Source organism: Megascapheus bottae, chromosome 22, assembly GCF_031878675.1.
Source record: "Megascapheus bottae isolate mThoBot1 chromosome 22, mThoBot2.hap1, whole genome shotgun sequence".
NCBI lineage: Eukaryota > Metazoa > Chordata > Mammalia > Rodentia > Geomyidae > Megascapheus > Megascapheus bottae.
Genome location: NC_143530.1, coordinates 4,102,530 through 4,116,707, shown reverse-complemented (window position 1 = coordinate 4,116,707; position 14,178 = coordinate 4,102,530). Strand labels below are relative to the sequence as shown.

The 14,178-nt window shown below is 42.7% G+C and overlaps 1 protein-coding gene across 1 annotated transcript; it reads right to left on the bottom strand.

The window, feature by feature from the left end:
- Positions 1 to 604: 604 nt before the first annotated feature.
- On the bottom strand, positions 605 to 13,788 carry Rhag (Rh associated glycoprotein). The gene is made up of 10 exons (XM_090355292.1): positions 13,606 to 13,788; positions 10,166 to 10,349; positions 9,245 to 9,395; positions 7,178 to 7,325; positions 6,445 to 6,611; positions 4,770 to 4,907; positions 3,562 to 3,683; positions 2,782 to 2,855; positions 2,377 to 2,450; positions 605 to 1,507 (listed from the first exon to the last, which is right to left on the bottom strand). Exons 1-10 carry the CDS (start codon positions 13,751 to 13,753, stop codon positions 1,433 to 1,435), a joined length of 1,281 nt encoding a protein of 426 aa, XP_090211418.1. The 5' UTR covers positions 13,754 to 13,788; the 3' UTR covers positions 605 to 1,432.
- Positions 13,789 to 14,178: the final 390 nt, after the last annotated feature.

Sequence of the window (14,178 nt, the reverse complement as noted above, 5' to 3'; positions counted from 1 at the left end):
CTCTAAGTTTAGCAGGTAATTAACACATGGTAAGGAAAATACTTTCAGCACAAACAGCAGTGGGGATGGGAGGATGTGGGGAGGTGGTGGCATTTGTGGTTGATACAGAATTGATTGAATAATGGTTTTCTCGTGATGACGATTTGAAGATTGTTTTAAGAAAATAGTATTGCACCTTCTGGGTTTCCTTGATGAAGTCAGGTAAGAAAGTGTAAAAGTGTAACTCCTGCCGTAAATGAGGTGAAGACCTTTGAGATTAGGTCATTTTCCTAAATTCGGAATATTGTTACTTATCTTGGCACCCACTACGGTCTCCTAGGTCCAGGGTGAGAAAAATCAAGCCCCAGTCTGGGTACAGAGTTGGTTGCAGCTCAAGAGGAGGAGGAGTGATTAAGGCACAGAGAGCATTATCATTGGGACAATGGAATCCCTCTACATTCCTTGAATCCTAACAGCAGGCACAAGCTGCCCACTGATAATCAGGTCTGAGAGCTGAACTTCTGTGTGATAAAATCATTGCTCCACTTCTTCTCCTTGGAGAAGTGAGGCTTGGAGTGAGACATAGTTAATTCAAATACATTCCAGAGACCATGGCATCCTCCAGAGACTCTCCATGAAAAGATAACAAAATGTCTAGAGGAATTGTTTTTCTTTAAGTCTTGTTCCAGATATGATATTGTAGTTGTAATTTAAAGTCACGATGATAGTAACATTTTCTCAGAAGTCATTGGTGTGGGAGGGAGGGGAGAGACAGAAAGAGAATCAGAAGAATGATTTGTACTAGACTTTTTTCTATCACCCGGCCTGGAAATGACTTTTGTGAGTTTAGTCAAGTAGCATTTGTGCTTTTTTTGGAGATAGCAAACATTCAAAAAGGAATTCAGAATAAAGATATTCAGGCAAATGTATAATGTTACTAACTTGACTAGTTTTAAAATACAAAAAGTGCTCAAAGAAAATGATACTACTTCTTTATATACACACATCTCTTCCATTTTCCATAGTTTTCTTGCATACATTGTTTCATGAACTTCATTTTTAGAGTCTTTGGATTAAAGACCTGATATATACATTAAAACTCTGATAAAGCTAGCAGGCACGGTTTTCTATGTAAATCTGTATACTTTCTATGTAAATCTATATACTGGGGAGACATTTTTTAGAATATACATCCGATGTTCACTCTGAACCTACTCACTGGCAAAATTATTCTTGAAGTCTTGGGAAAGATTCCATTTGACCATCTAGATATATGACTCCCATCCCTTCAGTGAAACAATTCAAGTGTCAAGAAACAGCACAGGATATAAAGACATTTTTTTCTACTGGCTGTTTGGAACCAATGTGTATCCACTTCTGGATCCTGCCCTTTTTGTTTATTTAAACTTGGCTCTTGATGATGGTGAAGGAAGTAGGAATACAGGCATGGGATTTAGACCTCGGGCTTCTGCTGCATGTGGTCCTCAGGTTCAGGGAAATGACTGTCAAGTTCTCTGTGTTTAGGGACCTAGGAGGAAAACAAGATTGGGGCATGTCATAGTTTCTGTTCTTGGGCCTGTTTGAAGCTAGTATTGAAAGAGATATTTTCTGATAATTGTTCTCTAAGCTTAGAATGGCTGGGAGTAGAAATAGTTTCAGCTGAGGAGAAATAAAAGAAGAAGAATATTCCTTCACCTTGCCTACAACCTATAATCCCTGAAGATTTGGCTGAAAGCTCTTGTGAATTTACCCCTCTCAATCTGTGCAGGAAATCCCTTTTGAGAAACGGCCAGTGGAGTGAAGCGGCAAGAAGGGCAGGACAGGAAGAGACTGCTGCCTTGTTATTGGGGGCACCCTTTAAGATGTCCCTCTCTGCTCATTTTCAACCTTAAATATCCCATTGCTTTTGTCTGTTAAGTTTGGAGTCATATTTCATGCTGTTTCTCAGGACCCCTACTGACTTTAATGATAAGATATTTTTAAGGATAGGAATGAAATGACTTTTGTCAACTGAGTTCTATCTTTTCTTCATTGGATTGCCGCTTTGGGGAAGTACCATGAGTAACTCTCTTACTAGGAAATCAATTATTTGATTGCATGTATATAAAACCAGGGGGATTGAAATGAAGATAGTAAATCCAAGTTCTACCATCTTGCCATCTTAATAGAAAACTCCATCTTCTATCAGCTTCTGTCAAGATGGGAAGATGGCTGTGCTTAGATTTCGTATCCTTGTTTCAAATTCTGCAGTTTGGCTGACAGGGCACATTGTGTTCTGTCTCTGAATAGGAGGCTCGTTTCCTTTCAACATTCATATGCCACACAGGTGTCACGGTGAGTACAACTGTCACCAGCCACACCCTCATCTACATTGCTGTTTGGAATTCTGTTTAGTACCTTCCAGTAAATAGAGTCATCATAGCAGTATTCGTCAGGTGCCTGGTCCCAGATAGGTATCCTTAGAATCAAACCTGTGAAGATAGAGGGAAGAAAACAAGTCAGAATAGGATGCTGAAGTGGAAAATCCACTTGCATAATAATGAAAATAGTCTATGAACTCATCCCCTGGAGCTGTCATGTTTACCACCAGAAGTGTAGAACCGTTTTTGAATCTTCAAGTGACTTATCATTCATTCATTATTCTGTCAACATGAAGGTGCAGGGGAATGTTCATTTTTTTCTTCTGTCTTTGAGACAAGGTCTTTCAGTGTGGGTGCAGCGGACCTGAACCTCACAGTGTTCTCAGTCTCCAGGGTAGCTGGAAGGAGAGCCACGTGCTGCCTCACCCAGCTAAGCATTCACCTGTAATCAGGCCCCCGACAACTGCTGTTCCAATGGAAGAACCCAGGGCAGCTGCCTGCTTGGCCATGGAAGACCTAAGAAGCCAAACAAGAAAGAATGATTGATTTCTTGAACACTAAGGATGAGAGGACAGCCCTGCCCACGAGCCAGCTTGTAGCGTGGTGTCAGAATGGTTGTCTTGATTATATTTTTTCCTTGAAACACCTGAGTGGAGTTAGAAAAGGTCCTAGACACAATCAAAGAAAGAACCATTTTTTTAAAAAAAAGGAATGTAGCCTCAGGACAAAATAAGATCTTCCTCACAGAGAAGTTAACACTCTCCAAAAATCGATCATCTGAACTGCCTCCCTCGTAAATGCCATTGAAGACAGCTGTGTGCTGGCCTCACTCCTAGATGAGGACAGTGGAGAGATGTAAAACACGACAAGCTGGTTTCACACCCACTGAAAAGATGCCGTTATTACAAAATTCAGATGTTATAGAGGAAGAGCAAATTACCAGGCTATTTGACAACTCATTAATGATGTTTTTGTATATTCCTAGTGCATTTCAGTGGGATAGCTTGAGGTGAAGATTTTCTACAACTGAGGGAATGGTAGGATGTAGTACAAGCTGAGAGGCATGAAATGCCCTCCCACAGCAGATAATTAATGGAGCTGCGGAAGCTGAAGTAAATGGGGAGCCGAGGAAAGCAAGTGTCAGCAAACGTTAATTCTCTTCTCTCTGATAGGCGAGGAAATGGGGCAGGAGCAGTGAGAAGGGAATCCATTTCTTACTCACCGGCTGGGTACGTTCAGAGCTATCGCCACAATGCTAGCCAGGCCGCCAATCACACCAGGTAAGCCGTGCAGGTTATGGACACCACACGTATCTTGGATCTTCAGCTTAGAAGCAAGCAGTGGCTAAGAAGGTAAGATGAAGTAGCCTCATTATTTTGGTAGCTATTCAGGGTTCACCGACGGAATCATTTCAGAAGCTTTTTTCTTTGGGGGTCAGGTAGGCTATGGGGCTTAAACTCAAGACCTGGGAGCCATCCCTGAGCCTTTTTGCTCTGGGCCAGTGCTCTACCGCCTTAAGCCACAGCACCACTTTCAGTTTTCTGGTGGTTAATTGGAGATAAAGGAGTCTCATGGACTTTCCTGTCATGGCTGACTTCGAACCACCATCCTCAGATTTCAGCCTCATGAGTAGCTAGAATCATAGGCCTCCTATTATTATTTTAAAAATAAATTGAATTTCATTGTGGGTATACAAGATAGGTCACACAATGTTTATTAGAATATATATATATATATATATAGCTTCTCTAAAGAGATTCCTACAGTGAAGCAATGAATCATCTCTACATACATCTTTATTAGTTTGGGGGCTGGAGGAGCTAAAAAATACCCACTCAACATGAATTCCATACATTGAAGAGACCCTATGAAATGCCATGGAACATTTACAAGATGTGTATGTGTGTTCCTCACGCCCTACGTTGCTTCTCCTAGGTCACTTCAACTTCACATTTTCCCATTTCCATATTAATCCCAAAGAACAGAATTTCATCTGCAGCCAGCTCTCCTTCATAGCTGAGATGCACCCGAACCAAATGATTGGAAGACACGGATGGGAAAAACTGTTGTCTCTGCCCATGTAGCTGCGTTTGGGGTGTTGTGATTTTAGGTTTTATTCCTGTTCACCAATAACCAGGCCCCCCATCTCTTAAAAGATCACAGAGCCCTTTATTATACAAAGCTAATACAACATCTCCAGTAGGACATCCCTGGAAAAAAGCGGCACACATGTACTTACCACTGACTTCGTTCTGGTCCTGTTGCCCACAAGTCAGTTTCAGCCACTGACCAAGATGTTGGGTGGGACCTCAGAAAGGGACACAAATGGTGTCCCCACAGGAGAGCTTCCTGGGGCAGGGGATTGATGGTCCTGCGAGAAGAAAAGGCTGCAGAGGCCAGACTGGGCTCAGAGCATGCGTCCTCACTTACCGTCAGGAACCTGTATCCAAGCACGGAGACTATTCCTGCCACGCTCCCGATGGCCAGGGCGACGTGCGGCTGGATAGCCATGTCTGCGCAGGTGCCCACGGCCACGCCACCAGCCAGGGTGGCGTTCTGGATGTGCACCTGTGGGGAGGAACCGCCTTGTAAGTCCACCCCCGGGGACTGGAAGAAGGCAGCGCTCAGAGGACCACCGGGGCCGGCTTTCCATTAACTACCCGTGCTAAATCATTTAAAATTACAAAACCAATGACCTCACCAGAAGATTGACACTCGCCATCTGGCTTTCCAGGATGCTTTAGGAGTGAATTAGTCTCCAGATTAATAAGATCACTGGTGAGAAAAATGAAAGAAAGTGTCCCAGGAAGAGAGGAGTACCCAGAGAAATACAGAGTAGTATAGAGACTGTACCTAACAGGGTCTACCCACTCGTGCAGCTCTCAGGCAACGTGGGGCCCATGATAATCCAAAAGAACACCCTGCCTGAGGTGTGCTTTTTGAAGTCTATGATAACCCAACAGTCAAAGAACAAATGTCAAGCCACAAAACAACACTTGAGGATGGGGAGCAAAGAATCCATTCCTGACAGCAAGACTCTGAGAAACCAGGCTTAGGAGGGGATGGTCCCTAATTTTGAGAGAGAACCGCAGATCTGTAGATGAATGACTTTATTCATTTACTTTTAGTGTTCCTAGTGCTACAGCTGAAAGGGATTTGAAATGCATGTCCTCAACCATGCTTTTCTTTCCCACAGGAGAAGAGGAGAGTGATTTCTTTAGCTCACAGGAAAGAAACTCCAAGAGACCAGCTGGGTGGATTTTGAAAATAGGTTGCACTAGACATAAAAGTTGCAAAAATACTAAAGTTTCCACATATTTCTCATCTATTCCCCCAACTGTTGTCATATGTTACATAACCATGACAGAGGGAATTAGAGTTAATTCAGTACTATTAAAGACACCAGTTGAATCTCACCATTATTCTCACTCGTGTTCTTTTTCTTTTCTGCAACCCCGCCCTGCATTTGGTTGTTATTTCTTTGAGGGGAATACTTCAGCACGCCTCATCTTCTTGTATTTTCCTCCCCGCCAAGTCTTGCATCTAGGGAAGATTTTCTAAGACCTTGGGAGCAGTGATCGCCCAGTGGGAGCTTGAACTCAGGGCTGGGCATGGTCCCTGAGCTTCTTTGTGCTCAAGGCTAGTGTTTTACCATGGGAACCCATTTCCAACTATTTTTTTTCCTGAGTAGTTTATTGGAAATAAGAATCTCACAGAGTTTCCTACCTAGGCTGACTTCAAACCGTGACCCTCATATCTCAGTCCCCTGAGTAGCTAGGATTACAGGCCTGAGCCACCAGTGCCTGATAGCTATCTCTATTATGAAAGAAAGAAGCTTTTATCTCTGAGTCTCCAGGCCTACATTCTCCACAGGACTGTAAATTCTATAAATCTCTCAAGAGCTCTTCAGTTTGTTAGAATGCAAATCTGATGAATGAATGAATGAATGGATGGATGAAGGAATATTGTATGAAAGTCCTCTCCCCACATGGTTTGTTTTGTGATGTTTCCTGCAGATCAGCAGCAATGCAGCAATGACCTAGGTATCTCAGCAAGTCTCAGCCATCCTAAGTGAAGCGTTCATTGGATGGAACAGAATGCTTACCATATCCAGCTTGCCTCGGCGCTGAATGAGGCTGGACAAAGCATAGGCTGTGACCACGCAGGCAGCAAGGGAGAAGTATGTGTTCACAATGGCCCTGTACTGCTCTTCTTTGAGTTCAGCGATGGCTGAGTTGAAGCTCGGCCAAAATATCCACAGAAAAACAGTCCCTGCAAAACATCAGAAGGGACATTAATTCTGGGGGAAGACAGTAAAAGAAAGGCATGGATCATATCTATAAGAATGCTCAATTATGAGCTGGGCATGGTGGCTCATGCCTGTAATCCTGGCTACTCAGGAGGCTGAGATCTGAAGATCAAGGTTCAAAGCCAGCCCGGGCACAAAAGGACCTGAGACTCTTATCTCCAATTAACCCCTAGAAAACGGGAAGTGGGGCTTGGCTCAAGAGTAGGGTGGTAGCCATGAGCTGAAGAGCTCAGGGATAATACCCAGGCCCAGTTCAAACCTTATGGCCCCCCCACCCCCAAAGAAAAAGAATGCTTAATTATGTAACAGAACAGAGGAGTGCTCAGTCACCATAACAGTTTATATTTCCTATTTTTCTCTCTTTTATACATTTATTGGTACTTGATTGGAATACAGGACTGTACACTTGCTTGACAAATGCTCCCAGCCCAGAGATTTCCCTCTGGGCATCTTCAGACCCATGCTGAGATTAACTTTCCTTCCAGGTCCCATACAATAGACAGGACATAGGCAAGTTCTCTCCACTCACCAATCATTGCAAACAAGTCCGAGTGATACACCGATTCTTCATTACAATGTCCTTTTTGCAGGCTAGAACGGTATAAGATGCCGGTGACCGCCAAGCCAAAGTAAGCCCCGAAAGCATGGATTGTCATGGAAGCTCCCACATCAGAGGCCTGCAGGAACACAATGGCTCTCATGTCAAAAGAAGTGGAATTGAGTCTTTGTGCAGGAGGAAGGAAGATGTCAAAACAGGTTTGTAAGTAAAGAGGGATAGGGAAGGGGGGGGAGACTGTCAGAGAAAAAGAGAATAGTAGTAGTAGGGTAGAAAATACCACAGGGTGCATTTTCAACTGAGGTCTGGTGCTCCCTTGAAATGTGGCTAGGAAAATGATGAACCCTGGATCTTCGGGCTGTGAAATGGGGCTACGCCCAGTGTAGGAACCCTCCTTTATTTCATCTTGGTTTCAGGAGATTGAGAGGGGCAATTAATTGTGCTTGACTTTACAAGTGCCATGTAAGTCTGTGCTTCTCTTTAAAAGTTTGAATATCTGTAGGTGAAACATATTCTTTCCTTCCTCGATCGCTCCTCCTTTCCTCCCTCCCTATCCCCCCATCCCTCACTGCCTTCCTTTCCTTTTCCCATCTGCAGCCCTTTGCCTAATCTGAATTCTTGCCCTGATGACTTCATCTTGTTCCTGACAACTCATCTCAGCTTGCCTCAACTGGATTAAGATTTCGTGAACGGGTCAAAGAGGGGTGAGAATATCGAAGGGCTTGACATTGATTAAGATGCATTGCATGCAAAAGCTGCCTTATTAAATGGCACCTCCTTTGTACAACTACTTAAAGATAGGAAACAAACATTTTAAATGATTTCATGAATGAATTAATCCGTTGGTGGATTCAGACTTGAAGGGATTATTGGGAAATGGTGGAAACCATAGGTGGTGGGGCCTAGTTTCCGTCCGTTACTAGAGGTATCTCCTTCCAGGTTGTATCTTTTGCTTTGTCAGTTTCTCTTGCTATGCTTTTCTCTTGTGGCGAGCTGCTCTCCTCAGGATGGTTAACATCAGGGTGAATGTGTATTTGCTTGATTTTTCTGCCCCTCACTAGCTGACAAGCTCTTGTGAAAACAGGAACTTTAACCTTAACTATTTTGTTGATTGTCAAGTCACCAATACCACAAATGCTAAGGTATTCGTACTCCAATTAGATGCAAATATAAATAACAAGATGGTGGAGAAAGACTAAGAATTCCTCACTTTCCATCCTTGGGATAATCAATGACATTTTTAAAGAGGAGGAAGAAATTTGATCTAGTCCCCAACAATATCGAATAGGGTTATTTACCTTTATAAAAAGGAAGTAACCATTGGTGGTATAATAAAGGTTTGGGTGTGTTGGAGACTGCCTCTGGGTCTCTTAACTTGTTGCCTAGGACTTTAATATGATAGGCTTAGGAATGATTTAAGTTGCTTTGATCTGCGTTAAGAAACATCTGGACTGCTATCTTTCTCACAGACCTGCTATCTTTCTCACAGACCTGCTATCTTTCTCACAGATCCATTATCTTAGTGACTAAATTGCCCATGTCCTGTTCCCATGGACTCATGCTGAGGAAAATTTTTTCTACTGAACCTAGCCCCTGCTTTAGAGCCCTATATAAACCCCCTCTGACTTTCAATAAACAGACCTTGATCAGAGCACTGTCTTGGTCTCATTCTTTGTGTTTGTCTGTCCCACTCATTTAGGTACGGTTCCCTCTTGGGTCTCAGTGGACTGAACCCCGCGGGCCGGGGCATGGGTGTTCGGTAAATAAGGGTTCAAATGAAGACTGAAGGGAGTCATTTAGCACATGGGCCATCAGTTCTCTTGCACGAAAATGCCACCTACAATAATTTTTTGCCAAGATGACATAAGGTAATGTATATACACTTCAAGTTTCCCAGTAGGTACTCAGCAATTGTGGTCATTTGCTTAATGCTGTGGTATCCTCTCACCAGGTTCTCCCCTGTGTGCCCTGGGCATCCCTAATGTGGCATGGCCAGAACTGATGCCCAGAGATGGATGAGTATGCGCTCTCTCCACGTACCTTAAATATCTCAACAACCAGATACTCATTGCCAGCAAAGACAGCGATTTCCAGAACTGTCATGATCAACATTTGAATGGGACTTGTTTTTCCCAAAACGGCTCCAAAAGAAATCAGAACTGTGGCGGTACTGAAGTCTGCATTTATCATGCTGAGGGAAAGAGAAAAATAAATGGAAGAGGAATGCACACCGAAACCAAAACTGTGCAAAATAAGTCTGGCCCCAGCCTCAGCTAACCCAGAGAGAGGCCTCTGCTCCTGCTAGGTCTCGTCAGGCATCTCCCACAGGCCTACTCTTACCTCCCCCGCTTCCTTCCCCTCTCTTTCTTCCACTTCCCTTTCTTCTTCCCTTCCTTCCTTCTTCTCTATGACAAAGAATTCCTTGCACCCAGTCAGTCAGACTGGAAACGTTCATAGGGAGTCCATGTCAGTGAAGCAAGGCATTGAGTTGGATTCTTGCATTTCAACCACTCCTGGTTGTTTGAGGACACAGTTTTCTAGTCAGTTCAGAGCCTGGATAAGAGTGGAAGAACTAGGAAAAACAATTGCTAACATGACCCCTGGTTGAAAAGTAGAGGACTGACCGTCTTTTTTTTTTGGAATGCAGTAGCATAATGCCACACACCGGGTAGCTTGTAACCGATAGAAAGGCATTTCTCCTCACGTGGGGCTTGGAAAGTCCAGGTCATGACACCGATAGAGGTGGTGTCTGAATGTGGGGAGAGGCGTCAGCATCTCTCCCAGACAACTTTATATAGACCCTGAGCGCTTGACGGGAGCTTCTCCGTCCTCATCACTCTATGACCTTCGGAGGGTCTCATTCCGTAGCTTCACCAACATTGTGAAGATCGGGGCACCTAAGTTCAGAAGAGGGGGTGTAGGAGGGTACACCCACATTCACAACTCAGCAAAGACACTCACTTTTCGATTCCAATGGAGAATTTCTGCATGCCATGGTGAAGGAGCCCCTGTACAATAGTGCCCCACTGGAGACCAAAAGCAGCAAGGAGGAGGTTGAAGCCCACACCACTAAACCCATATTTCTTCAGGAAGGTCATGAGAAAGCCAAAGCCAACAAATATCATCACATGCACGTCTTGAAATACTAAAAAAAAAAAAAAAAAAGGTCAGTCGGCCATACATGGCAGCAGCATGAGAACTTAGAGTCAATGTTTAAATCTTTTCTTGGAAAGTTGCATAGTATCATCTGGTGGCCTTCAATTTTTATGACTTTCTATCTGCAGAACCCAGTACAAGTTTCACCTCTTTAGTCATTCTCCCAGTACTTTCTGTGTATTCTCCAGCTTTATCCTGTGTCATGAAGTAGTACCATTTATTTAGAATGCATCACACTATAATAGTCAATGAAGTGGGCAGCTTTTGTTTTGTATTGAGGACACATACAAATATATGTTTGCACATATCCACTCCACATTATTTTGTATATGCATGTAACTACATACATGTGCACTTATACATTGTGGTGCGATGGCCTCATCACACGCTAAGCAAATGTCGTACCACTGAGCTACAGTCTTACGCATGTTTCTTGATAGAAGGGGTTAGGACATAGTCATTTAAGTCTGTAAGAAACAAAGAAATAAATGTTTGGTGGGTGACTGAAGAGCTGAATGAGTTATTCTCCATTGATCAAATATGTGTAGCTGTATCAGCTCGGGAAGTCACACCAGATTGTTCACTGAGCTGAGAATGATAATACCTTTGTTAGTACTTATAAGCCAGGAAGCACTAAATACGTGTGTGTGTGTGTGTGTGTGTGTGTGTGTGTGTGTGTGGTGAGCTAGCCCCTACGACTAAATCATGTTACTGCTTTTATCCACAAGGGGGCATAAGAACCCCATCTATTTTTTAATTTGTTGAACCAGCTTGGGGAAATGCCTGAGCTCCTGGGTTTGAATAAAGTGTTTACAATTAGCTCTTTTATTTTTGTAGTGTCAAAAAGAATCACCATCTTTCTTCCCTGAAAGTACAGTAACACAAAATACAATTCACCTCGATTTATCAGTTATAAATATTTTCTATAGTTATTGGCTCTTTCTCTCACACACATTTTACTAAATCACTTGAAAATAGGATGACGCTAGGTCCCAGACTACATTAGCCTGAGTCATCTAAGTAAAAGACCATTCTAAATAGCCACTAAATCATCATCACATCCAAGAATACAGCACAGATACAGATACAATATCATACTATCTTATATATAATTATATGCAAATTTCATCTGTCCACAAACTACCCTTTTATACAACTTTTTACTTTATTTTTCACTCAAACTTTATGTGCTTTTTATTGTCAATGCATCTTTTGACATGTCTAAAATAAAACAGTCTTCCATGCGTTTCTGCCTTGTACTGTTTCCCCTTCTATGTAAATGTTACACCACTTGGGATTTGTTTGGTTGGTCTTGCCATGATGGGTTCACGATACTGTTGTTTCACTTTTTATGCAAATGTTAGACTTTGGGTTTGTTGGACTGGCTCAGTCTCATACTAAACATTGGTCAGGAATACTCTAAGATGGTATTGGGTACTTCTTTGGCTCCACTGGGTGGCCTGTACTTCGTCTTTCCCATTACTGGTGATGGTGTGTTTCGTATTGGTTTCGTGCTCGAGTGGTGCTCTGCTCTTTCTCCACGGCCAGTGTCTCCCTTCTAAAGGACAAGGGCTCTCCAGTGTGATGCCCTCAGAGCCTGCGAGGCTGAGCGGTCTGCTCATTTCCATCCCAATGTTCTTGTCACACATTCCCGAGTGATGTCCAAATGACTCACTTGTACGCCTTACTAGTCACAGGTAACATTCCCTGGTCATAGAGCTGTACACCTGATCCCAGAAACTACTCAGCCATTACCAGGCTACTGAAAAATGACCATTTTAGTGATTCCCCACCAGTTTTTTTTTGCCTCAAATTTCATGTTTTACCAAGGGGCTTTTATATTGGGATTTGTGTGAACTAGCCTGAATTATGCCAGTTATTCAGCTCTCCAAATCTTAACATTAATTTTGAGTCACACTGATCTTAGACCAGATTTATGGCATTTTATTATTCTGGGTTACATCTCATTCTTTCCATCCATGATGATAAGCCTTGCCACAAAAGGGTTATGTTTGCTTCTTTTCTTTTCCATTTTTTGGGGGGAGGGGCAGAGCTGGAGACTGAACTCAGGGAAGGCAAAAGCCCTTCCACTGAGCTAAATCACCAACTCTGTTGTGTTTGTTTCTATCTCTGAGTAAATTTACTGGAGCAAATGCTTGGTACTTAAAAAAAAGTGTGTGTGTGTGTGTGTGTGTCTTCTGGTTTATTGCTAACTTTCAAATTATAAAATTTATTTAATTAAGAATCTTTTTATATATCCAATGTAAAGGCAAATGGATATGGAGTTGGAGTGTGTGACTGATGATTCTAACTTGGTTCTGATCATCTCTTCTGTGTTTTTTGCTAAGTCACCCTACTTCAAAATTTCTGCATGTGAAGGTTCCCTATTATGTTATAGCAGTCAAAAATGTAGGAATGAAAACACAGTGTCCTATCATTAATAGGTGACATTGTATAGTAATCATTGCTACAGTTTTGAAATTGAGTCTTGTTTTAAAGAAAATAATCTATGAAATAATTATGTCTTACTATTTCCCTCCCTCATTAGTGATGAAATGAGTGGGTCTGGCTCACAATTAGCACACAGTAAATGGTAATTACTATATAGTTAGAGTTTTATAGCCTGTCCTTCTAAACTAGAAACTCAATTTCTCTCATTTTCTCAGCCACCATTTCCAGAGAAGGATTCTACTTTATGATATGTAAAGTGTACACAATCTTCTTTATATCTCGAAGAAACAAACTGCTTTTGCTTCTGAATATTATAACCCCCCTGAGTGCATCCTTTTCAGTGACCATCCCAGGAACTTCCCATATCCTCCTAAGCACCCCTTCTTCTCTTTTAAAGTGTCTAAAACCCTCTTTCCCTTTCTTGCAACCCCATTCACTGTCTTGGACCCTGAGAATCCAAGTTTCTCTTCCCATCACTCAACTTTGGTCTCCATTCTCTCTCTTGCCAAGTTACCATTAGTGAGTAATCAACTCAAAGGAAAAAAAAAGACAATATAGCAGTGAGTAGGCACCCACCGTACACACACGCACACACACACACACATGCACACACATGCACGCACAATTATTTTAACTAGACATGTTCAGTATCCAGCACTTCACAGTGAGAAATGCACGGTGCCCAGAGCCTACACAGTTAGCACTCCCAGCTGTTCCCTAACCCTGTTCAGAGCTCCAGACCCACCTGTCCCTAGGCTTCACAGTGCACATAGAAAAGAAAGGTGCCTACTCACGAGGATATAGCAGAAGGAAGCTGTCCATTTTTGTGGCCATCTGCTGCTGAGGTACATTGGGATCTGTCTCATAGACAACAAAAGTTGCAAATAAAATGATCATAGTGACCTCCAGGCCTATGGCCAGGAGAGGGAACTTGTACCTCATGCTGCTGGTGAAGGAGAAAGACAGACTGGAGGCTGCAGAAGCTGCGGGAGGTTGATAAGAAGAGAAGGTGGCTCAGGGTGGCAACGGATGGCATGTTCAAACTCCCCGGTGACATCACCCCAAACGGGCTGATGGGCTACAGTGCCCCGCCCACTGGGAAAACTAGGCTGTACTATCTCAGTCATGTTGGTTTAAACAGTGGAAGCTACATGTATGAGTGCATAATGGGAGACATGGAGTGGTCAACTGCAAAATGGTATAGGGTTCTATTTCGTTTGGTTCAGTAGACACTTCTTGAGCGGACATCTTCTATGTCAGAAATTCTGTCAGAGTCTGTAGGAATTACAAATCTAATAAGCTTCATTGGCTTCCTTGATATTGTTAAAGCTTTCGTTGGGAAGGCAAAATATATGCAAATGATTATG

Bases quoted from the DNA above. Each gene is read 5' to 3' on its own strand.
- Rhag (XM_090355292.1), bottom strand. From the start codon at position 13,753: ATGAGGTACAAGTTCCCTCTCCTGGCCATAGGCCTGGAGGTCACTATG. The intron at 3,684-4,769 runs GTAAGTGAGGAC...TTACCTTCTTAG, and splicing joins TTGGATACAGGTTCCTGACG to CCACTGCTTGCTTCTAAGCT. The intron at 1,508-2,376 runs GTACTAAACAGA...TTTTCCTCCTAG, and splicing joins ATGACTCTATTTACTGGAAG to GTCCCTAAACACAGAGAACT.